A 24,783-nucleotide genomic window follows, 5' to 3' on the forward strand; every position below is an offset into this window, starting at 1 on the left:
CTCCTAGACCATATGCCCTTCGGAAACAGGAATGCACACACTTGCGTGTCTCAAATCTGCCTGGACCTTGAACTGGTCATGGACTTAGTAGATGCCATGGTAGGCTGAAAAATGCCGCCCCCCAAAAAAACCACGTTCACCTCACAGTACCTGGAATCTATAAATGGGACCTTATTTGGGAAAATAGTCTTTTCAGATGTAATTCAGTGCAGGACCTTGAGATGGGATCATTTTGGATTATCCAGGGGGACCCTAAATACCATCACAAGAGTCCTTATACAAGAGAAGCAAAGAAACATTTCAGACACACAGAGAAGGCAAATGAACACAAGGGCAGAGGGTGGAATGATGCAGCTACAAGCCAAAGAATGCCAAGGAATGCCAGTAGCCTCCAGAAGCCAGGATACTCCTTAGGGCCTCCAGAGGGAGCACAGCCCTGTTCACACTGTGGTTTCTGACTCTTGGCCTCCAGAACTGAGACAGAGCGTATTTCTGTTGTTTGAAGCCATCAAGATTATTTGTTAGAACTCGATGCAATTAGTGCAGTGCTCCGTCAAAACAGAATCCTAGAAGCCACTTGGCCCAGCTCTCCCATTTAACAGATGGAAAACTACAGGCCTAAGGGAGGGAGAGAATCATCAGCCATCACTCAGAACATTAGAGGCAGAGCCAGAACCAGGACACAGGGTTCTTACCCCAGGCTGGTACTCTGCATGTCCCTACAGACTCATGCCAAGTCCCAGAGTCAAGAAAGTCAAATGAGAAACCATTCTTACTGCTGTATGTTCCTCGTGTTACTATTTTAAAATAGGGGGTGCGGCCCTGGCCGGTTGGCTCAGTGGTAGAGCATCGGCCTGGCGTGCAGAAGTCCCGGGTTCGATTCCCGGCCAGGGCACACAGGAAAAGCACCCATCTGCTTCTCCACCCCTCCCCCTCTCCTTCCTCTCTGTCTCTCTCTTCCCCTCCTGCAGCCAAGGCTCCATTGAAGCAAAGATGGTCTGGGCGCTTGGGATGGCTCCTTGGCCTCTGCCCCAGGCGCTAGAGTGGCTCTGGTTGCAACAGAGTGACACCCCAGAGGGGCAGAGCATCACCCCCTGGTGGGCGTGCCAGGTGGATCCCGGTCGGGAGCATGCGGGAGTCTGTCTGACTGTCTCTTCCCGTTTCCAGCTTCAGAAAAAAATACGAAAAAAAAAAAAAAGATAAAATAGGGGGTGAGTGTTGAATCATATCAAGTATGTTGTTTTGGAAGGTATAATGACTGCTATTTGTCATTATTACTATTAAGCTGGACAGCTGGACTGTCTTGGTCTGTCTGACCTCCTTCCCCAGGACAGTGATGCAGGGGTTCTGATTTAGGACCACCAAGTCCCAGATAGGAAAGCCACAGGGAGAGAGGGAAGCAGGGGGCACTCTAGTCACATCACTACCATGTGGCTGTGCCCAAAATAGGATGCAGGGTTTTGACTTCCTGGTTCTAACCTGGGCTCTATTTCTCATTTCCTCTTTTCCCTAAGCTGGGTCAGAGGCCAGGTCGGCTTCAGGGGCTCCTGGGAACACATACCGGGACATGATCCAGGAAACTTCCACCAGCACAGAATAAGGGAACAGGGAAGGCAGTCCGGGGCCCCTGAGGCAGCATGAGAAGCGGCAGTTTCACGATGCGCTTCCTCCCCTCACCTTTCCTTCCTTCCCTCCCCACACTCACCTGCACTGCTCACAAAAATCAGGGGATCAGGGAATGTGCAGATACTCCAGTACTTTCAGCCTTTGTATAGTGCATTTTCACCAATGAAAGAAAAGTTGGGTTTGCATCTCATTTGCATAACTAAACTTTCTTTGACTTGTTTGCTTTTCTGATATTATTGTTTAATAAAAAAATCAAATGCTTTTTTAATCTCTTCATATTAGTTTTGAAATATCCCCTAATTTTTGTGAGCAGTATAGTTTCTGTCCTAGTATTCAGTGGGCCCACTTACCCCAGATTTAACATAAATTCCAGAGGAGAGAAGGGAGACAAAAGGGAGAAAATCCAGAATGAGACTGAGTTTTAAATTGGTAGAGTGACTGAGATACCACTGAACTGAAATCAGTTTGCCTGGAAGTGACGAGGTCATTTATTTCTTACATTAGTCAAATTGTGGGTATAGGGTCTGAAATTAAGCTCCATAATAGAACACATGTTTTCTTTACTTGCCACCCAAATTCGTGATTGTGGGTGGATACCCACTGGTGAGGGAGTGGTGAGCTAAAATAAGACCCCGGGTTCTGGCTGCCTGTGATTTCCGGGACTCTATTTCTCCTTTCTGCCTTCTGCTTCTGGGGTTTGGCCTGTAGGACGCTGTGGGGAGAGCCTGGATCTGCCCTGCACAGGTAGGAAGGGGCAGGATTCTTCGTAGGGTGGGCTGAGGGGTGGAGACATACATATATGTGTATTGTGGAGTGGGCTTCCCTGTGTAACCCAGGACAGCTAAGATCCTTTGGGGAACACCTGGGAGCCCTAACGAGGCCATGACTAGATGACCAGGAACTAGCTGAGGTAGGGAAGACAGTTTCTACCCCAGCTGGGCAGATCAGCGCCTTCTTTGACGTGGCTCGGAGCCCAGGTCTAGACAAGATCCGGAAGTTTGCCATTTTCAGGGGAGCCCAAAGACAGCCAGCATCTTTTATTCCTCTAGGAAGTAGAAAGGGAAGAGCCACTGTCCCCCAGGTCCCTGAAAGCACTGGAGCTGGTCAAGGGGTTCTGTGGAAGATGTGTAGAGTGGGCTAAATCCAGACTGAGCGTCCTAGAGACTGGAGGGCAGTGCTCCTAAGTGAGTGGGAACTAGGACCAATTTCAGCCACCTGTGCCCCGTCCAATGCATATCAATTGCAAACCGTGCCCTGGACCAGGTGTTTTACATCTACTACCTGGTTATATCCTCAACTGCAGGCTTGGTTGTAGCATACTATCCCTATTTTCCAGATGAAAAGAAGTATGAAGGTGACGTGCCTAGGGTCTTGCAGCTAAAAAGTGACAGAAAAGCCTCTAAGACAGGGTACCCTATCTTGAATCCTGTAGCTGCAATGGTAGAGGATTCTTAAGTAACAGTCTCCCCAAGGTCAAGGGGAAGCAGATGGAGGCAGCCCGGAAAGCCCAAAGGAAAGGAAAGCGAGGGATCTGCGAGAGTCACGTGTCCCTGGCTGGCCGCCATGCCTATGGGAGAGTGTCCCTTTAAGAACCCAGGTGTGGGTCAAGCACTGCACATGGTTTCAGTTTTGGCAGCAGCATCCAGTGTCCTGCTGGCAGCTTTTAAAAAGGCCGAGGTTGTGGACCAGCCAGCAGGCTGTTTCCCCAAAACTGAGTCGACGGGAGAGAAGGAAGTGTCTAAAGTAAGTGTGGCTTCTCTGGGGTCCCCGGATGGGATGCCATCTGGAAGGGCCTGGGATGGTAGCTTCAGCAATCCCCTACATTCACAACTCTCAGCCTCCCAGAGTGCGGTGAGGAGGACAGGGCTGCAGCCTGGGTGGCTGAGCAGATGCCTAGGGAGTGGAAGTGCATGCCCGAGAGGGGCGGGTGCGGGCGGACGAGTGTGGAAGCCCCCACCCCTTTCCTGCAAAACCTTAGAATGTGGGAAGAAGAAATGTCTGTGGTCAGCATGTGTAGTTATTCTCGTAAGTTCGGTCCTGGAATTCCCTACTAACTCCTGCATAAGTTAACTGTGTGACCTTAGGCAAGTCACCTAATTGCTCTCTGAGCCTTAGTGTCTTAATCTGTAAACTGTGGATAAAAAATAGCACCTACCACTTAGGGCTGATGTGAGGTTGAAATGTGAGTTTCAAATACATGTGAAATTGCTTCAAAAACTCTAGAGCAAAATGACAATTGTTTCGTGGTTTTCGATTTAGTTCAATTGCACAGGGACTTGTTGAGCATCAGACAAACCTGGACGAGATAGTGTAGATCCAGCGCCTCGCACATGGCGGCCACCCTTCTAGCCTCCGCTGCTTTCGTCCTCCTCCACTTGCTAGTGAGGGCTCCTGCAGCCCCCTTCTCTGGGCTGCAAAGAGGCTCTGAGAACCTTTTCAATGTCAACCCAGCTTTGCTCCATAATGTCTATCGTCACTGTATCATCCTGCCGTTGCTAAGGTGGGAAAAATGAGGTCCCCCCAAGGTGAGTGAGTAAGGTGGACAGAACCCCCTCCCAGGCACAGCCAGCTCTGGAGTCCTAATGTTCCTGCTGGCTCTGCAGCGAGGAGGCTTCAGACATAGGCCTCTCTCCCTCCGTGCTCTCTGCTTGCCCATCCTGACAGTGTCCCCGAGCCGGCACGGACCCGCCGCCCAAGCAGGGCATCTGTAAACTCCATCCCTCACCGCCCCAGTTCCTTTGTGCAACTGTCTCAGGCCTGGGGCCACCCAGCCTGCCACTGTTTTGGACATAGCCTTCGCCATCACTCTCCCCCTCACTAGGGGGTTACAGGGTCTTAACATCTGGAGAGAGAATGTGTTGATTCGTGGGTTAAAAGGCGGCAATCTGGTCTGCCCAAAACTGACTCTGGAACTCTATCCATCCTTCTCTGGGCCCAGATGAAGTGCTGTAGCCGAAAAAGCAGTGAACCAGGAGTCGGGAGAGCATTTAACTCTGAGATCATTGCCTGTCCCTAGGCACCTCTTGATCTTGGTGGCCTTATTTCATAAAGATTGTGACAGTGGCAGCTGCCATATAGTAAATTCATCTACCTCAGCTTTAATCTCATTTCCTCCTGAAACACACCTGGAAGGTGGGCAGGATGGGTATCACAGCCCCATTTTACAGCCAGGAAACAAAGACTTCATGACGTAGTATGAGTGGTGTAAGGTCACCAGCCAGTACAAACGACATTTTGGTGCAGCCATTTTGATTTGGTCATGGGGACATTTTGACATCACCTAAAAAATAAAATAACCAATTTTTTTAAGTCATATTATTCCTGCATGTGCTCAGCAGAGACTCCCCACAACCATGTCTTGCCTTCTTTCTGAGTGGGCTTGAGGCAAGGATCCCCACGAGGCTGGCTTTGACACAGTATGTCATAGTAGAAAGAAGCTTTTGAGGCAGTGTGTCTGGTTACAGCAAACAAATGTAACATGCCCTACACATGGCAGGAGCTGAATAAATAGCAGCTATTATTATTTTTCAGGAAGAAATTTCTTATTGGCATCTATCTCTGGGTTCAGGTGTTCCTTCACGGGAATAACTCTTCTAAGAATTAGTTCCCAGCAGAGAACTGAACTAACTTCTCTAAGATTGGGTTTACTTCTCCCTCCGCTCCCAACTGTTTCCCTTCAACTCCAAGGCCCTCTGTGGTATATAGTATACTGACAAAGACCTTCTACTTTTGATCTAGAGCACCTGGATTGGAATCCCATTGCAGTCACTTACCACCTGTGTAATTTTGGGCAAAAGTTTTTACTCTTCTGAGCCTCAGTTGTCTCGTCTTTGAAATAAGTTTGCCATTTTATACTATCTTTTAGGGTATTTTCAAAGATCACTTGTGTTAACACATGTAAAGCACTTGGACATGACTCAGTATGTGCTGGCTGTAATTACTGCCTCCCGTTCTATCTTAGTGCGTGACATGTGCCTCTGCTTTCGGGCCATGCTGGTCCAATCTGAGCAGTTCCACATCCTCTCCATCTTCAAAGGATGCCAAAAATAAAAAGGATGCCCAAAAAATAGAACTCTATTCTCTTTTCACTCTTAGATGAGAAAAAGATAAGACTGTGTTGATTTTACAGAGAACATAAAAAAGAAACTAACATCTTTTATTTGGTTTATGTTTTTGGTTTGGTTTGGTTTGGTGTTTTGAGAGAGAGGCGGGGAGGAGAGATGAGAAGCAACAACTTGTAGCTGCTTCACTTTAGTTGTTTAATGATTGCTTCTCTTATGTGCCTTGACGGGTGGGGGCAGGGAGGGGGAGACTCAAGCTGGGCCAGTGACCCCTTGCTCAAGCCAGAGACCTTGGGCTCAAGCCAGCTACTTTGGGCTTCAAACCAACAACCTTTGGGCTGCAAGCCAGTGACCTTGGGGTCATGTCAATAATCCTGCTCTCAAGCTAGAGACCTCAGGGTTTCTAACCAGGGCCCTCACAGTCCTAGGCCTGTGCTCAATCCACTGAACCACCACCGGTCAGGTGAAACTAACATCTTTTTTGTTTGTTTGTTTGTTTGTATCAAACCTTTTTGTATTTAGAAAATTAAATTTAACAGGATGACATTGATCAGTAAGGGTACATAGCAGCCTGTCCAGGCAGTAGCACAGTGGATAGAGCATCAAACTGGGATGCCGAGGACCCAGGTTCGAGACCCCGAGGTCACCAACTTGAGCGCGGGCTCATCTGGTTTGAGCAAAAAGCTCACCAGCTTGGACCCAAGGTCGCTGGCTCGAGCAAGGGGTTACTCAGTCTACTGAAGGCCTGCAGTCAAGGCATATATGAGAGAGCAATCAATGAACAACTAAGGTGTTGCAACGAAAAACTAATGATTGATGCTTCTCATCTCTCTCCGTTCCTGTCTGTCCCTGTCTATCCCTCTCTCTGACTCTGTCAATGTAAAAAAAAAAAAAAAAAGTACATAGCAGAAACTAACATCTTTTAAATCCTGACACACTACTAAAGACTTTACATATGCTACTTCATTTCATCCTTACCGCAACTCTCCATACTAGGTATAGTTATCTCCAGTGTACAGATGAGGACTTAAGGCTCAAAGAGTTTAAACAGCCTGCCCCTAAATCACACAGCCCCTAGTGAGAGCGCTGATAGCCAGGCTGATGAGTCCAAGCTCTGTGCTCCTCTCCAAGTGCACAGCAACCATGAAAGTCGAGTGCGTGGATTCCAGTCCTCCTCTGCTTAAGTAATTGCAACCTCTTACAGTTGAAGAGCACTTTATACTGTTTAAAGTGCCTCCATATACATTGTCCCATTATCCCCCTCCATATTTCCCCATCCCACAGTAGCCTTTCAACCTAGAAGAGTCAAGGACTATGAGGCTCATTTTACAAATGAGGAAGTTGAGCCTAATGGTAGAGGTTTTCTGTAGCCTGTGACAGAGCAGGACTCTGGGTTGTCCTCCATCCTCTCAGCTCTTCCTTATGCTACTGTCCCTTTACTGCCCAGAACCAAGAGGGCATTTGACAAAGTGAGAGCAATCAGTTCTGACTTGGCCCTTCTCAGAGAGGAGATGTGAGGATGTAACCATTCCCAATTCCATTGGTCTTGCTTTGCAGCTTGTGCTTGCCAGATATTCTTGTGCAAGGCCCTCTGGGATGGGAGATTGATCTAATTGGCCCCTGCCTTCAAGGGGCCTGCTATCTGGTTGAGTGGATGAGATAAATACCTACACCTCAAGGTAGAGTGAAATGGAGTCAGTAAGGAGGGTTCAAAGTCTTTGTTGAAAAGTGGAAAATCGACAAGGCTTATTCTCAGAGTTTCATGGAGCTGGTATTTCAAATGCTTAAATTCTGCTTCAGTCTCACATTGATAGCAGGTCACTTAGAGAGGGGTGGGACCAGAAAGTCTTGGGTCTTTCTAGCTCATACACTCTTCAAAGCCCTCGGCTATTCCTCCTCCATCTACCTGCTCTCTGAAGTTGCAATTCACTTCCCTCAACATTGCCTTTACTTGGAGACTGTCCCACACTCCAAGGCTTACATAAACTATACAAACTCTCCTAAGCTCCTGCCTGCCATCACAATCTTAAGGCACTTCCAACCACACAGATTGCTCTCCTTCCCTACTGGTGCTGTGGTTTCTGGGCTCAGTCTAGTCTGTACTTGGCCCCTGCACCCATGGGAGATGAAAGTGTATTTCTAAAGGGACTCAGGAGTGTCTAGGGGAAATAGGGGAAGGGATTGTTCAGTACAGGCCCAGGAAAGCCCCTTCTGCAGCCAGACCAGCTCTCTTTGCTCCTCTGAGCTCTAAGATTCCCGCTCCTCCAAATTCACATTCACAAGTTGTCAGAAACTGCCAATTTGACTTCAAGTCTCCATGGTGCATGCTCTCTGTCCCCTCTGAAGCCCCTGAGGGCTGTGAGGCCCCTACTGACTCTCTGCTCTGCACCAAACAAATGAAGAGCCCAGAGTTGCTGAGGGCCATGTGGCTTATCAGTAGCCAAGCCAAGATCACAGAAGATCACTCTCCCTGTGAAAATGGAGGAAACCTAACATTAGATGGACAATGGTTTGGACTCAAACTATGATTCCTAAAGATCAGTCATTGATTGCAACTGAAGAGGAGCCAGCTAGATGAATTTTATAAGGAGACAAATACTACTCTCCAGCATGGCCTATACCCCTGCCTCATTGCACAGTTGTGTAGACATATGTTATGAATATTTCAGGGGCAGTGACTTGGTAAAAAAAGAATAATCTAGAACATGCCAGCCCCACCAGTGAAAAACAACTCCTGCTTTCAAGACCAAAAAAGGTACCTCAGCGCATGATATATTAGCTTATGTATATCCCAAAAGAATAGACCCTCTGTTCATCCAAGGACTGATAATAGGGTACTGATCCAATTCTGCTATGGGTCTTGGGACCAAGAATCTCTGTAACCATTAGATTGCCCATCTGTAACATGAAGATAATATCTACCTCCTGTTGGGTTGCTGTCAATGCAGATGAGATCATATAAGAAGAAAAGCTAGAAATGCACCAGATGCACAGGAGGTGCCCAATAAATGTACGCTCTTTCCTTTCTTCCTTAAGCAAATCTTTAAATCCAGCCCCAGCTACTGAGGAGCTGGCACCTCCATGGGAAGCTCCCATATTGGGAAGGAAGTCTGGTTTTCAGAGGAAAAGCTCCCTAGTAATTCTCTAAACCTAGGGTTCTTTCTTTCAGCTGTTAGCAGAGAAACTGTACTTCTAGTTTAGTTTTGGGCAAAGATTTCCTGTTCCTGAGATCATGGGTGCCCTTCCCCTCCCATCATCTCTCCTGAGACCAGATTGTGTTTTCTCACCAAGATCATCCTTTGCCAGATTGGCCCTTCCAGCTGTATACGCCTGATGCTGTTATCCCTGGCCCAAGGCTATGCAAAGAGTAACAGGTACACACATGTGTCCTCCCCGCACATGGACACCCACAGCCATCCGAACATGTCACCATGTCATGTCACCCTTGAGAGGAAGCCTGGGCTGGAAGTCAGGAACCCCATCAGGAAACCTCACAGCTGACTCTGTAACCCAGGGCAGATCACTTTACCAGTCCCGAGGACGGCTGCATCCTCCAGCTCAGCCCGTGGGAAGACCCACTCCTGTCTCACAAAAATATTTGTAAGCTTGATTATCTAAAGGCGAAAACAGGAACCAGAACCAACGAGAACCACTGCTGATTTGGGCTCTTAAAAAAGTGTGTGGTAGCTTGTCCTCCCATCTGCCATTGAACCGAAGGCCAGCGCAAATGGCAGGTGGTAGATTCCCTGAGACTCTGCAGCCAACCCATGTGTTCCAGGCTGCTCATCCTTCTGACACCTGCTCCCACCTGGGAGCCTCCCTCACAGTGACTCAAGTTGCTCAATCAGGTGGTCCCCCTGCCAGCGTCCCCTGAGCACATCCAGGTTGGCAGTTGACGCTGGCATTTGGCTAAGGCCCCACTCCAGAGGTTAATCATTGGCCTGGTATGAAAGGTCCAGGGAAATTAACCAGAATCAAAAGAGCCTCAAGTTGCCACCTGACACCCATATCGTCCCCACCTCCCCTAACCTGCTCCCTTCCTCTTCCAAAGAACTAGAGAGAAACAGAATACCTTTATCTCCACAAGGAAACAAAAAGGGCTTTTGCTGGGAAATTCCCCCACGGAAAAGAAATAACCAAGATAAACAGCTCTATTGCCTTTGGCTCAAACTGATGAAGGGAGTCGCTGGAAGGCAAGTGGAAGCCTAGGTGGTAAGCAGAGCGCCTGCTTCAAGCTTCCTTATCTTTATGGGGGCTCATTACTGCCCAGGCTTGTTAATTAACATGGTTCTCCCCTTTAACACTCTTGTTTTCAAGTTCAATCCAAAGTCTAAAGCCTGCCAAAGTCTGTGGGAAAGTGGGGACTTCCCTCTCCTCCTGTAGGCCACATCTTGTGTCCTGAAAACAGCTGTGGTCAAACTGAGCCCTGCGACCTTCAACTCTTCCCAGCCCTGGGTGGTGTCCGCAGACATTGAGCCTCTGAGCGGCCTTGTCTTGGGTTCTCCATCTTTGTCTGCCCAGCCTCACCAGGCAGGATAGCAAAGGCCGTCACACCTGACCCCAGAACCAAGTCTCTGGGAAATCATGGGCATGTCATTCAGCATCTCGAGATCTTGATTTTTTTAATCTACCAAACAGTTATAATTATATCTGTTCTGTCTTAATTAAAGGAAAGTTATAAATTTCCAGTGAAATAGCACAAAGGACCATGCTTTGCTAAACAATGGGGGCTCTGAAATAACAGAAATAAGCACAGGATAAGCATGTTGCTGTATTTGAGGTGTAATACGGTGCAAGGGGAGAGGGTGAGAGTGTGTGTTTTGGAATCCAACAAAGCTGGGTTCAGATCTGGCCCACCTCCCCCACCCACACATCATCCACTCACCCACACACTGTATGACCTTGAGAAAAGCACTTAATCTTTAATCTTTTATTTCTCCCTATGTAAAATTGGATAAGGAAACGTACCTCATAGGGGGTGATATCAAGTTTAAATGAGATAATACACCTACATTATTCCGCACAGTGCCTGGAGCATGCTAGGAGAGCAACTGATGGTGATTGTGCAGATCACTGTTACACTTGTACTTTGCCCTTTACTAGGCTTCCTCTGCGGGTCTTGGTTTACTCCTATGAATAGACCATAAAATACAGCAGCTCCCCTTCCCCTCCCGGGGATGGCAGCTGAGACGGAGAGAGGGGCCACTTGTTGACAGTAACCAACTATCCAGTGAGCTGTTCCTGAGTCTTACAGATCGTACTCAGGACTGTGCCTTCCAGGCAGGAATACAGAACACATGGAACTTGTATCCCTATCCCAAAGGAACTTGCAGATGAGTTGAGAAGATAAAAATCCACGTTTTAACTTCTGAGGCACAGAAAGTACTGTGGGGTGATGAGACTTTGGGCTCTAAGAGGAAAGGTGGGGCTATTCAATCTTTCAATAAGGTGTGTGGCCACTACTAAGCCAAACAGGTGTTACAGGAACTCTAAGGTCATGTAGGCTTAGAAGACGTAAGTGCTTCATTCCCTCATGCTATTGTCTTTCAGCATCCAAGCAAGAAATCGGGCTGCGCCACACAGCCCGGAGGAAGCCTCCAGCATGACACCCCTCTTCCTCGCCTGCCTGCTGGCTGTCCTCCCAGGTGCGTCTGCCACGTCCCGGCCCACTCCCTGCAGGACCCAGTTCCCTGGGGACACTGAGATCAAGCCCACCCCCAGGGATGTCCCTCTCAAAATGTTAACTTCTTCGAGGAGGAATCACACAGATGATGCGGAAAGGCCACATCTGAAAATGGGTTGGGGATCAGGAACAGGAGTGGCCATACCTCATTTCAAGGCCGGGGGCTGCTCTTCACTGGGAATTACAAAAAAAGATCTTTTTTTTTTTTTTTTTTGTATTTTTCTGAAGCTGGAAACGGGGAGAGACAGTCAGACAGACTCCCACATGCTCCCGACCGGGATCCACCCGGCACGCCCACCAGGGGGCGATGCTCTGCCCCTAGGGGCGGGGGGTCGCTCTGCCGCACCAGAGCCACTCTAGCGCCTGGGGCAGAGGCCAAGGAGCCATCCCCAGCACCCGGGCCATCTTTGCTCCAATGGAGCCTTGGCTGCGGGAGGGGAAGAGAGAGACAGAGAGGAAGGAGGGGGGGGGGGTGGAGAGGCAAATGGGCGCTTCTCCTATGTGTCCTGGCCGGGAATCGAACCCGGGTCCCCCGCACGCCAGGCTGACGCTCTACCACTGAGCCAACCGGCCAGGGCCCAAAAGAAGATCTTGACCAAACATCTCCATGAGTTACTATGGGGTTGGGGGGAAATAATTTATTGTTCCTGGCTCTCAATATTTTTATCTGGAAAAAAAAAAATCTACAAAGTGTTTTTAGAAATATAAGCAAGGAAATAACAGACAGCAAACGTAAAAGTGTTAACAGCCTACAAAAATGGGTTTTTTTTTAAATAAACAAGAGATATCATAAAATAAGTTTGCATTTCATTGTCCTTCAAACAGTAATCATTAACAAATTACAGTTAGGATTTAATAATGAGGAATCAATTCTTTTAGCCGGCAGAGCAGTCGTGTAGCTGTGGTACAGGTAAATAATCCACAGAAGGCCCATGTGAGAGGAAGAAAATTCATCTCCTCAAGGTGGGCTCTCGGGATCCTCTCAGTAGGCTTTGCCTCCCACCGCCTCAGAAAGCCTCTCTCCTCTGTCCCCACAGTGGTCTCTATGAGGAGTCCCATCTTCGGTCCTCAGGAGATGAGCAGAGTAGAAGGCAGCTCAGCGTCCATCAAATGCTACTACCCAGCCACCTCGGTCAACCGGCATTCCCGCAAGTTCTGGTGCCGGCAGGGAGCCAGGGGCCGCTGCACAACCCTCATCTCGGACAGCTTCATCTCCAAGGACTATGAGGGCAGAGCCAACATCACCGACTTCCCAGAGAGCAACATGTTTGTGGTAGACATTGGCCATCTCACCCAGAGTGACTCTGGGCTCTACAAGTGTGGTGTGGGCATTATTAACCAAGGCCTGTTCTTTGATGTGAACCTGGAGGTGAGGCCAGGTGAGGACCCTTGGATTTCTGTGGGAAAGTGAGAGGGAGTCACTGCAGGTCAATGGGAGGGCTTGAGGAGAGAGTCCTAAAAGGGAAGGATGGGGGTCCTCCTCCTGCCAGACACAAGGACGTTTCATAATATATAGAACATGAGACAGAGGCATCTATTTGGGGGTGGTGAATGAACCTTTCTAGGTCTTCAGGGTCTGCTACATTCAGGGTTTTACTGAGGCCCAAGCTAAGAAAGCAACAGGAAGAGAACTTCTCTTGTGTTTGATGCAGCTGGGACAGGAGGTCTATGAACTGAAGAACATAGAAAAGGAAGGGAGAGGGTTAGAGGACTCCTTAAATTACTGCCACTAGTGCAGCCTTTAGATCTGGACCTCAGGTCACCAGAAGCCTTCTTTGAAAGTGCTTTTCCACCTAGGATCCCTTAATCCATTAACACTCTCAGCACAAACTAAATGTCCAGTTCTTGCCCAAAGACAAGGGCTCTGAAGGGACAGGCCTCTGAACAAGCCTATTCTGAGAAAAGAGAAAAAAATAAGATTATATGACAAGGTTTCAATGACAAAGGCGTTTTAAGATAATCAAGGGAAATTAGTTGTGGGGTTTTTTTTAATTTTATTTATTCATTTTAGAGAGGAGAGAGAAAGGGAGAGACAGAGAGACAGAGAGGGGGAGAGAGAGAGAAGGTGGGGAGGAGCTGGAAGCATCAACTCCCATATGTGCCTTGACCAGGCAAGCCCAAGGTTTCGAACCGGCGACCTCAGCATTTCCAGGTCTACGCTTTATCCACTGAGCCACCACAGGTCAGGCATCAAGGGAAATTAAAAGAGAAAAATCTTAAGGAAGGAAATTTGGAGGGATTCCCAAAGATACGTTTTGCTCTTTTGGGATATGCTTAGTATTATCTACAGACAAACTAAAGAGTTTATTCAGGTGACCGTGGAGATTTATAAAACCAAAGAATCTTAAGAGCTAAATAGAGGTTAGAGTTGACCTTCTATAGGATGTGCAGAAGAACATTGGAGACAATGGGTATGCAGCCCCTGATCAAGCACTGTAAAAGGCAGAAAATCATTACTTCACAAAGAAGTACATTCTGTTGTAAAGTGAACAGCGAGTTCCACAAAGACACCAAAGTTACAGAAAAATTTCAAAGAAGAGGTTTATCAAGCCAGTGGAGCATGGGGCATAATCCCAAATCATGTAGCCGTGAACACAGTTCTGAGGCTGCCTTTAAAGACAAATCACATACTGGCTGGGGGTGTGGGGGGAGCATGCTACAAAAATCACTAATCTTACTAACAAACTCATTGAACTTACTGTCTTGTTACAACGTTTGCCTATAGGATCTATCGAGAGGAAAAACATTTCTACACACTAAGACCATAAGATAACACAGTCGTGATAAATGTTTTACATACCTGACAAAGACATTCCCAAACATTCTGGGATTTATAACCCATCCCTGCCTCCACAACAGTGGGATATGTTTAATTTAAGATAAGGAGAGAAGCTAAATGAAGTTACTTTTGCTAAGAGAGTTGGGGTTAGCTTATTAGGAAGTCTAAAGCTAGTCCCCGCTTGCTTAGTTTACAACTTTTGCACATACAAAGAATTTCAAAATGATGATTATTAGCAAGCATATAAAATGTTGTCAAATATAGGTTTTTCATGCGGGGGGGGGGGCGAGCGCTCATGATCCCTTTGTCTAGAGGTATACGTCACTCTCATGACTCCAGGATGGAAGGGTGAGTCAGGATTAGTGTAAGAATTTTTAATTAAGGTACGTAAACATTGTTTCCCGAAGGCTTTTAAGAAAGGAGAAGAGGAAGGGGGTTTCAGATAGGTTCTATCTTCTTTGCTCTGTGTAGCAGGTGGCGCCAGTCTTTCCAGAGAACTATAGGAAGTAGTTAGACTCTAACTAGCTGACTCAGTTGCCCCTGCAAGTTCTTCTTCTTGTTTTTGCTCCCTCAGAAAGGAGAGGTAAGGGGGCCTGACTCTTCCTTTTGAAATACTAATGTCAACAGTTTTGCAGTTCCTTGGCACCTATCACAATTCCATATTTAGATGGTTGTAAATTTTAGAAACTCTCTCACAATGCACTGAAATCTACCCCCTGGTACTTGCATTCATTCTGTTCATTTCAACACATGTTAATTTGGATACCAACTGTGTGTAGGCATTGTGCTGGGTACTGCATGTAGAGCACCTTTGCCTTCTAGGGAAGTCCAGTCTATGGGGAACGTAACTAACTATATGCAAGACTGGATGTATGTAATACAGGGGTAAGCATAAAGAGAACACAGGGGAGGGACAAATTAGTGCCAGCGTGGTGAGGGCTTCCTGGAGGAAATAGCAGTAAAGCCGGCCTTGGAAGACATATTCTGACAGTGTCCTTTTGGGGAGGACATTCCAGGCGTTAGGTATACCCAGACCCTCACTGGGAACACTGAGTAGTCCTATGTCTCAAGAAAGTGAAATTATAACTTGCCCCCTACCCCTTATCCTGCAGATCCTGGGCCCTTAAATGACGCTGAGGTCTACATAGGAGACCTGGACAGGACAGTGACCATCAACTGCCCTTTCACATCTGCGAATGCCAACGAGAGGAAGTCCTTGTGCAAAAAGTTACGTGTAAACGAAAAGGAGTTCTGTGTCCAAATCGTCGACTCCATTGGCTTTGTGAACCCTGACGACAAAGACAGAATTAGCCTCATTGTTCAGCACAGCCAGCTGATGTTCAGCGTTGTCATCAAGCAACTCAAGCTCAGCGATGCTGGGATATATTCCTGCAAGACTGGAGAGAAACCTAAAGGTGACATACACGATGTTGACCTCCAGGTACAACAGCCTGAGCTGCTTTATGGAGACCTGAGGGGTTCAGTGACCTTTGACTGTGCTGCGGGCCCTGAGATGAATAAGGTGCCCAAATTTCTGTGCCGGGTGAACAATGAGAAAACCTGTGAAGTAGTCATCAACAGCCTGGGAAAGAGGGCTAAGGCCTATGAGGGAAGGATCCTGCTTATTTCCAAAAACAATGGCTTATTTAGTGTACATATTACTGGCCTGAGGAAAGAGGACGCAGGGAGCTACCAGTGTGGAGCTGACTCTGATGGTGAGCCTCAGAGAGGCCCAGTCCAGACTTGGCAACTCTTCGTCAATGAAGGTGAGACTTGAGAGAGGGAGAGGGAAGAGGTGGGGCAATCTGGCGGGTGAGAGCCTAGCTCGCTCTCTGTGAGTCTATTCAATACTCATCAGTCAGCAATATCTGCTCACGGACGAGCCCTGAGCTAGATGCTATGTGGGCAGTTGTACAGGGCAGCTAGAAAACACAGCCTCTGTTTGTGTTACCTTTACATTCTTCTTCTTGGTCATCATTTTGATGGCCGTCCCTGGTTGATAGAAATGAGAAGAAGTCAAGCTTTTGATTGAAGCAAGACTTCCAGATTGTCTGGGTTGCAGAGAGCCACAGTGAGGACGTGACATGAAGTCCCAGTGCCGTGGAGGGCTTGCAGGGGCCGTCTCCCCCTTCTCCCAGACCCTTGGCATAATGGCACAGCATGCCTTACACGGAGACGGGAGAAGGAGGGGCTTATCTTGGTTTCAAAAATGTTTACCTGAAACCTATGTCCTCTTATTGATCAATGTCTCCTCATTAAATTTCTAAATTAAAAAAAAAGAAAGAAAGAAAGAAAGAAAGAAAGAAAGAAAGAAAGAAAGAAAGAAAGAAAGAAAGAAAGAAAGAAAGAAAGAAAGAAAGAAAGAAAGAAAGAAAGAAAGAAAGAAAGAAAGAAAGAAAGAAAGCTTTTCCAGAAAGGCAATTCCCTGCCTCTAAATTTTTCTCTCGAACAAATCTTAAGGTTCATTGTTATTTAGCAAGATCTAGCCAACTTAACTCTACTTTGGCAAGCCACTGATGTGGTTAAATACATAAGTCCCTGTTCCTTCTCACCCTGGAGCACTCTGCATAGAATTATCCTCTTAAGAAACAACAAACCAGTCCTTACAGTTCAATGTCACTGCCCTCGTGCCTTTTTAGAGGCTCACATTCCCTGGGTATCATTTCTCTATCCAGCTCAGGGTGCTAACCACATTCCTCAACAAGTTCAGTCCCTCAGGATTCTCACTGAGCCTCAAAGTGAACTTCCTGAAGAAAGGCTGTCCTCTTTGAGAGGACCCTCAGGGTCCTCAACAATTCAACTTCTCTGGGCTGCAAATCATACCATTCTAAATATATATTCTTAATTTGAATAATATCCATCAGGCTATTTTTTGTGGGACAAACCAATAAACAGACAAAAACATAGAGGAAGATTTTGTAAAAATCCCGAAGAAAGGAGCTGGTGGTCACCCCTTGAATTCCTTCCAGTCTCTGCTCAGAATAAGATGGGGGAAGGGAGCAAGACGTCTCAGCTGGTAGTGAAGGTTATGGAGGCTGTTTGGGGTGGCTCCAGCTACAGGCTCTGGGACATTAGGAAAGTCTTGCTCATTTTCTGAGGAGGGTGAGGTGATTAGTCTGAACTTTACTCCCCACCCTGACTGAGAGCATGCTGCCATTCTTCAATCCCATTTCTGTCTAACCTTCTAGAGACGACGTTTCCCCGTAGCCCCTCTGTGGTGAAAGGTGTGGTAGGAGGCTCTGTGACCATGCTCTGCCCTTACAAACCTAAGGATAGAAACAGCCTGAAGTACTGGTGTCGCTGGGATAAGCAAACTGGCACCTGCTCACAACTGGTGAGCAATGAGAGGCTGGTGACCCACAAGGAAGAGTACGAAGGCAGGCTCGCCCTGTACGAAGAGCCAGGCAATGGCACCTACACAGTCATGCTCAACCAGCTCACCACCCAGGACGCTGGCTTCTACTGGTGTCTGACCAACGGTGATGCTCGCTGGTGGTCCACAGTGGAGCTCCAGATCGTCGAAGGTGAGAGCTGAACGGGGGCGAGAGGGGAGGGAGGCAGCCCAGGACTCCTCCAGTCGGCGGCAGCAGCACCCGACCACCCTTCCTACCGCTTTACCCACCTGCACGCTGATGGGACAGGCCTCAGGAGAGAGCACACCCGTGCGGAGGCCACACTTTCATACCTGCAGCCAGCGCCCGACCACCCTTCCTACCGCTTTACCCACCTGCACGCTGATGGGACAGGCCTCAGGAGAGAGCGCACCCGTGCGGAGGCCACACTTTCATACCTGCAGCCAGCACCCGACCACCCTTCCTACCGCTTTACCCACCTGCACGCTGATGGGACAGGCCTCAGGAGAGAGCACACCCGTGCGGAGGCCACACTTTCATACCTGCAGCCACACCCTTCCCTGCACTCAGCCCTCACTCTTCAAACTACCACGCACTGCACGTCCTCACTGAAGCAGACCACAGCTCTTTGTAGTGAGTCCAGACAAGAAGAGCAGGGAAAGCAAACTGAAGCCAGTGTAGCCGTGTTCTGTGATCGACTGATTGATTCATGGTGGTCACTCCTAACGATTACTACATAGGTGCCTAATTACATTTCTGGTGTATTCAGTATAATGTTATTGTCCATAATGCTGTCCAAAGAGGAAATGCTCTGTGGACCAAGGTCCCCACCACAGTTGTTTCCCTACGGTAGCATTACCAGTGCTAATTTCTATGCCTATTTCTCCCTCCCTTCCTGCCCCAGGAGAGCCAGACCTCAAGGTGCCAGAGAATACAGTTGCTCGGGTGGGAGAGACTCTCAAGCTGCCCTGCCACTCACCGTGCAAATTCTTCTCCTATGAGAAATACTGGTGCAAGTGGAGCACCGAGGGCTGCCAGGCCCTGCCCAGCCAGCATGAGGACCCCAGGAAGGCCTCCGTGACCTGCGAGCAGAATAAACAGATCATCAACCTGATCCTGAACCCAGTCACCAAGGAGGATGAGGGCTGGTACTGGTGTGGGGTGAAGGAGGGCCTCCGACTCGGAGAGACCGTGGCTGTCCACGTGGAGGTCAAGGAGAAGGCGAAGGGTAAGTCGTCAAGGCCAAGACCGGCTCCGCCCTGCACCCCAGAGAAAGGCTCCTGCCTGACAGCTCTTCCATCGGGGTGGGGGTAGGGCCAAGTTTGGCTCTAAGAGGCTAGGGCAGGGGAGATGTAGCCCCCACAGAGTTTCAGCCTTCCAAAAAAGGCATCCCAAATAAACATACAAACAAGAAAAATTGTGGTTTGCCATTCAACCTCAGCTTCAAGACAAGCCCCATAGGCCTGACCAGGCGGTGGTGCAGTAGATAGAGCATCGGACTGGGAAGCGAAGGACCCAGGTTTGAGACCCTGAGGTCGCCAGCTTGAGCGCGGGCTCATCTGGTTTGAGCAAAAGCTCACCAGCTTGGACCCAAGGTCGCTGGCTCAAGTAAGGGGTTACTCAGTCTGCTGAAGGCCTGCGGTCAAGGCACATATGAGAAAGCAATCAATGAACAACTAAGGTGTCGCAACACGCAATGAAAAACTAATGATTGATGCTTCTCATCTCTCTGTTCCTGTCTGTCTGTCCCTGTCTATCCCTCTCTCTGACTCTCTCTCTGTCTCTGTAAAAAAAAAAAAAAAAAAAAAAGACAAGTCCCATAGTTCCCCTTTAGGTCATTTGCAAACCTCTCTACATGTAGAGATCTTCTTCTTATATATTGAATAGAAATTTCCAAGTCACTGTCACATGCAATGAGCTCTGCCAAGGCCTGCTGACTACTCTAAAGACAGTCAAATACCTTCTCCTGCAAGGTCTGATAAAGAAGACTAAGGCAATCTCTTCTAATAAGTTTTCATTTTACATCTCTTTTTAAAATGTCATATGAAATGTTTTATCTCTAATGAGGATATTTTTAGTCCCCTCTAGAAATCCAATGGTGCCTGGGTCCTGCCAATCTGCCTCACTGAGGGACCCAGTGCCAAGCTACCACCAGGGGGCAGCACTATCTCACCCAGCCCTGCAGTCAGGAGGCCTTGGGCAAGGTTGTTTTTTTAACAGAGACAGAGAGAGAGTCAGAGAGAGGGATAGACAGGAACAGACAGACAGGAATGGAGAGATGAGAAGCATCAATCATTAGTTTTTTGTTGCATGTTGCAACACCTTAATTGTTCATTGACTGCCCTCTCATGCATGCCTTGACCGCGGGCCTTCAGCAGACCGAGTAACCCTTGCTCGAGCCAGCGACCTTGGGCTCAAGCTAGTGGGCTCAAGCTGGTGAGCTTTTGCTCAAACTGATGAGCCCTCACTCAAGCTGGCGGCCTCAGGGTCTCAAACCTGGGTCTTCTGCATCCCAGTCCAACGCTCTATCCACTGCGCAACCGCCCGGTCAGGCTTGGGCAAGGATTTATAGCTGTGAAAATCTCCCTGTCTCTAAATGATGGGTCAGTCAACCCTTATGCATAGCTGGAACTATGATACAGAGCCTTGTAGATAAGAATGGATTTGGTATTAATGGGACAGAGACCATCTGTGACAAATGAAAGAAGACCATTATTCCTCTGTGTCTAGTGTCATTCTGGACCTTACCCTAGCAGCTTTGAAATATTACTGTGACCCTGTGAGCATATTCAAGTCCCACTCCTCAGACTCACTGACCTCAAGGAGTGAAAGCACAGACCAGAAGCCATAATTCTGCCCCACTCTGCTCTCTCCAGCATCCCAAGATGTCAGCCAGGGACACGCAGCCCCTGGAGAGGAGGTGATAGAGCCACGCGGCAGGGGGGCTGAGAACAGAGTCGTTCAGGTTCCCAAACTTTGGGCAGAAGAAAAAGCAGTGGATACTGGAGACCCAGCTGGCGGGAGCCAAGTATCTGCAGATGCCAGCAGGTGAGGAAAACTGGGGACTCCCTGCTCAGAAAACATCCCTGAGAACAGGGACTTGAGGCTGGGCCACCAGGTCTGGACAAGAGAGCCTGTCAGCTTCCTGATGGTGGGGGCAGCTCTTACTGCCTCTGCCTGTGCTTGGGAGAGGCTGATGGTGCTCCCTGCCCTTCTCCTGTGCCTAGGCAGTGTTGACTGTCCAGTTCAGTTTCCCAGGCCTGGGATACAGGGAGAACTCCACCCTTGCCTTTGCTGTGCCTGGGAAGATTTCTTAGAAAAACAGAGCTAAGGGGCTGTTTCAGGAGGGACTGGGTTAACCTGGAAGGAAGAAGTAGCCAGAGCAAAGCAGCCAGGTTTCCTTTTCAGTGACGAGCTCAATCTTTCTTCCAGCTCCACACAACAAGGAGGGAGCTCCACAGTGCTGGTCTCCACCCTCGTGCCCCTGGCTCTGGTGCTGGCAGTGGGGGCCGTGGCCATAGGGGTGGTTAGAGCCCGGCACAGGAGGAACGTGGGTAAGCCCCAGGATGCTCCCTGAGCCCCACCTCCAACCTCTTGGGCTGCCACGGTCCCTCATCTCTTATAAGCTCCAGAAAGGGTTCTGGGAAAGCAGGGTGGGGAAAGATAAACCCACAGGTACCCAAAACTTTCAGTAAGTACTGCTGTCTCTGGGAGACCATCCCCAGTGGCTCAGGTCTAAGCTCAGGGGCAGGGCTGCTAGGAAGTGGAGGCAGGATGCCGGGGAGTCTGCACCTCCAGCCCAGTGTGAGAGCTAACGGAGTGTGTGGCGTTGGGTGACCCCGTTTCATGCCTCGTGGCTCAAGACAGAGATCATAATACCACCTCAGGCTGATGTGAGGACAAATGAGGTGCTAGCACTGAAAGGTCGCAGAATGACAAACAGGTCAGGGATTTTTGAGACTTGATTATTCGTGAAAAGGGACTGGGGAGGAGACTCAGAACATTTCCAGTCTGCCCTGGGTCCTGGTCGAGATGAGCAAGCAGAGAGCCTGCCCCCACCCCAGCTGTCCTGTGGGGCTCCCTCGGAGAGAAGCGGCCCGTCCTGTCGCATACATCCCCAGCGTCGCCTCCGCACCAACTCCGCTTTGTCCTGGACAGACCGGGTTTCGATCGGAAGCTACAGGACAGACATTAGCATGTCGGACTTTGAGAACTCCAGGGATTTTGGAGCCAATGACAACATGGGAGCTACTCCGGTCACCCAAGAGACATCTCTGGGAGGAAAAGATGGTACGTGCTTCCCTGGAGAGGATGCCTGACCCTGGGTGAGAGTATGAGGCTAATGAGGGCTAATTCACCCCCCTTCTCTTCACACAGAGATCACGGCCACCACCGAAGACACTGTGGAGATCAAAGAGCCCAAGACGGCAAAGAGGGTAAGGGCGAGGAAGGGAAACAGGCCTCACTTGGATGACAAGGACATATGGCCTTAGGCACTGCAGGGAGACATCGGGGAAAACTACCTCGAAGCGGGGCTGGTATCAGAGCAGGCAAGGTGGGATAAGCAGTGTGCAGAAGCAGCTGAGGGTGAGATGTAGGAAGCGGACTATGTTTATAGGCTGCACACACGCAGGAGGGAGGGAGGCTGGAGGGAGGGCAAGGGCATGGAAGATTCCACCCCCGGGGTAGGAGGGTCAGTGTCAGAGGCTGGTGGTGAGGTGGGTGCTCCTCCTGGGCTGTGAGGCCCATGGGCTTCATGTGACCTGCCCTCCCTTGAGAGTTTGCTCAGGACCAGCCTTTTGCCAGGGCCGGGAAGACATTTGCTGGTGGTGAGCAATTTGATAGTCACTAGATGCCCCTCGCCACCCAACCAAATGCTACTTTACATGACATCCTATGACAGGTGATGCCTGCCTTTGGGTCATGCATTACCCTCTCCTCACGCCTCTCTAATCCCAAGGTGATACCGCATATTAGATCTACTCTCCCTGAAGAAGCAGAGACGCCAGCAGTTGGAACAGTTAGGGGAACAAGTTAGTTCTGGAGACAGCCTTCCCTCTAGCCTGTGTTGTGTCCCTGGGCAGGTGGAGAAGAAAAGCAGGAACCACTGTGGCTGACCCCAGCCCAGGCCCCGCGCCCTAGTGAACTGTGGGGGCAGAGCTTCCGGGGACGGGCGCCGCGCCCGGCCCAGGGTTCCACTCTGTGTGTCGGAAGGAGGTAGTGAGACAGAGGGAGATATTTTTAGAAGCTGCAACTTTCCGTTTCTCAAAATTAGTCCCTGTTGGTAAGCATGGGGGTTGGAATAAGAACAGTGGGTCGACACAGGCTTGGGTTGCTCAGGCCACAATTATGAACTCAGGATATTTAGTGTACCCCCTCCTTCCAACCCCCACCCGCCGAGCCAATGCTCCAAACACTGATTCCTCTCCCCTCCCTCCTTAGTCCTCCAAGGAGGAAGCGGACATGGCCTACGGTGCCTTCCTGCTCCAGGCCAACAACATGGCGACCAGCATCCAGGGCGGCCACAGCGAAGCCTAGACGGAGGGCCGCTGCCTCCACCTCCCGCCCTCGACAATCACCTTCAGAATCACGTTGATCATTAGGGCCCTCGGCTCGGGGGCTTCGCTGCCTGCACTCACACCCCACCTAGGCTTTCTCTGCCTGTCCTCTAGAGCATGCTGGCCCCTCCTCGGTGGCCACTGAGCCTGGCCTCGTTGTTCCTGTGGGGGTGAGGTGACGTGATGCGTTCCCACCTGAGGGAACTGACTTCTAATGGGAAAACTAAGGTGTGGGAGGAGAATAGAATTTTTAGGGAGGCATCATTGAAAAAAGGAGAGCCCAGGGTGGGTGGGAAGCTACTTTTCAAAAGGAGGGCCATTCAGTGCTTCTCTGCACCCTCATTATGGGATGTCAAGCAGATTCTCCTCTTCACTCCATCCCTCCATCTCTCATTCCCACCCTTCCATCCATCCTCTCTTCTTCTTTCCTTCATTGAACATGCATATATGAATCCTCACTAGAACCCAGGCACTCTGCTCGACACAGGACCAGAGAGGCTGCACACCGAGCCTGCAGCTTTCCTGTAAACACCCCTAAGTCCTTAGAAGCCACAGCTCCTCACAGCGTGTTTGTGCTCACTCCGACCTGAAATCCTCATCAGGTGTACTCACCTCTTTGCCCATGGTGGGAGAAATGTCTGAAATCCTAAGGCATTAGGGATCATGTAACATGGGTATACATACAATGCATCATAAACGCACATTCTTAACAATTTACAGGTGAGAAAACTGAAGTCCTAAGAGGTGACAAGGATTGCTCAGGGTCACCAAGTGAGATACACTAGTGTCAAAATTAGTTTTCTTAGCCAGGGATGTCTCTACAAGAACCTCTGCCCTCCTGGTGAAAACAGAGTCCTAGAACAAGGGGGTGGAGGGGGAAGGGAAAGAGAAAACAGTAAATGGAGGCTAGTCTTTCACAGGCCCCACCTCAGGGAAGACAACCGTTTTCCATCTGTCACTCACATGGACCTAGGAGGATAAGGGAATGGTCAAACTCTCATAGCCCCCGTAGTTGAAGAGTTCTGAGTGGAAGGGGAAAATATGGTGGTATTTGAAGGTGCAAAGGAAGGGCTGGTCTCCAAAGAAGTAAGGTTTAAGGTCTTTTTCCTCTGAGCGCTGTACCTCAATCAGCAGGCACTTGCTAACAAATCAAAAATGTGACTTAATAATTAAAGACCATGATTGCCACCAGGGAGGCTCAGACTGCATTTGTCCCCCATACCTTCTGTTTCCCAGACAACCCTTTCAGAGCAGTTTGCTTGGGTCCTGCCTTTAGGCACCCCATGACATGTATCCAAACCGAAGTATCCTCCATCCCCAACACTGGGCTGAGCAGAGCTGTGAAACTCCCTGCAAGTAGGACCAAGAGTATCTTCAATAAGAAAATAGTTTGGGAAGCCTGACCAGGAGGTGGTGCAGTAGATAGAGTGTCAGACTGGGGTGCAAAGGATCCAGGTTCGCAACCCCAAGGTCACCAGCTTTAGCGCGGGCTCATCTGGTTTGAGTACAGCTCATCAGCTTGAATCCAAGGTTGCTGGCTTGAGCAAGGGGTTACTCGGTCTGCTGTAGGCCCCTGCCCCAGTCAAGGCACATATGAGAAAGCAATCAATGAACAACTAAGGTGCCACAACGAAGAATTGATGCTTCTCATCTCTCTCCCTTCCTGTCTGTCTGTCCCTATCTGTCCCTCTCTCTGTTTCTGTCACAAAAAAAGAAAAAGAAA

The 24,783-nt window shown here is 49.0% G+C and overlaps 1 protein-coding gene across 1 annotated transcript; it reads left to right on the forward strand.

Moving 5' to 3' along the window:
* Nucleotides 1-3,210: 3,210 nt before the first annotated feature.
* PIGR (polymeric immunoglobulin receptor) lies at nucleotides 3,211-24,251 on the forward strand. The gene is made up of 11 exons (XM_066361887.1): nucleotides 3,211-3,369; nucleotides 11,238-11,332; nucleotides 12,408-12,749; nucleotides 15,262-15,915; nucleotides 17,338-17,673; nucleotides 18,407-18,730; nucleotides 20,379-20,550; nucleotides 20,935-21,056; nucleotides 21,661-21,792; nucleotides 21,880-21,938; nucleotides 22,945-24,251. Exons 2-11 carry the CDS (start codon nucleotides 11,290-11,292, stop codon nucleotides 23,038-23,040), a joined length of 2,280 nt encoding a protein of 759 aa, XP_066217984.1. The 5' UTR covers nucleotides 3,211-3,369; nucleotides 11,238-11,289; the 3' UTR covers nucleotides 23,041-24,251.
* The last annotated feature ends 532 nt before the right edge of the window (nucleotides 24,252-24,783 follow it).

Source organism: Saccopteryx leptura, chromosome 2 (assembly GCF_036850995.1).
Source record: "Saccopteryx leptura isolate mSacLep1 chromosome 2, mSacLep1_pri_phased_curated, whole genome shotgun sequence".
Taxonomy (NCBI): domain Eukaryota; kingdom Metazoa; phylum Chordata; class Mammalia; order Chiroptera; family Emballonuridae; genus Saccopteryx; species Saccopteryx leptura.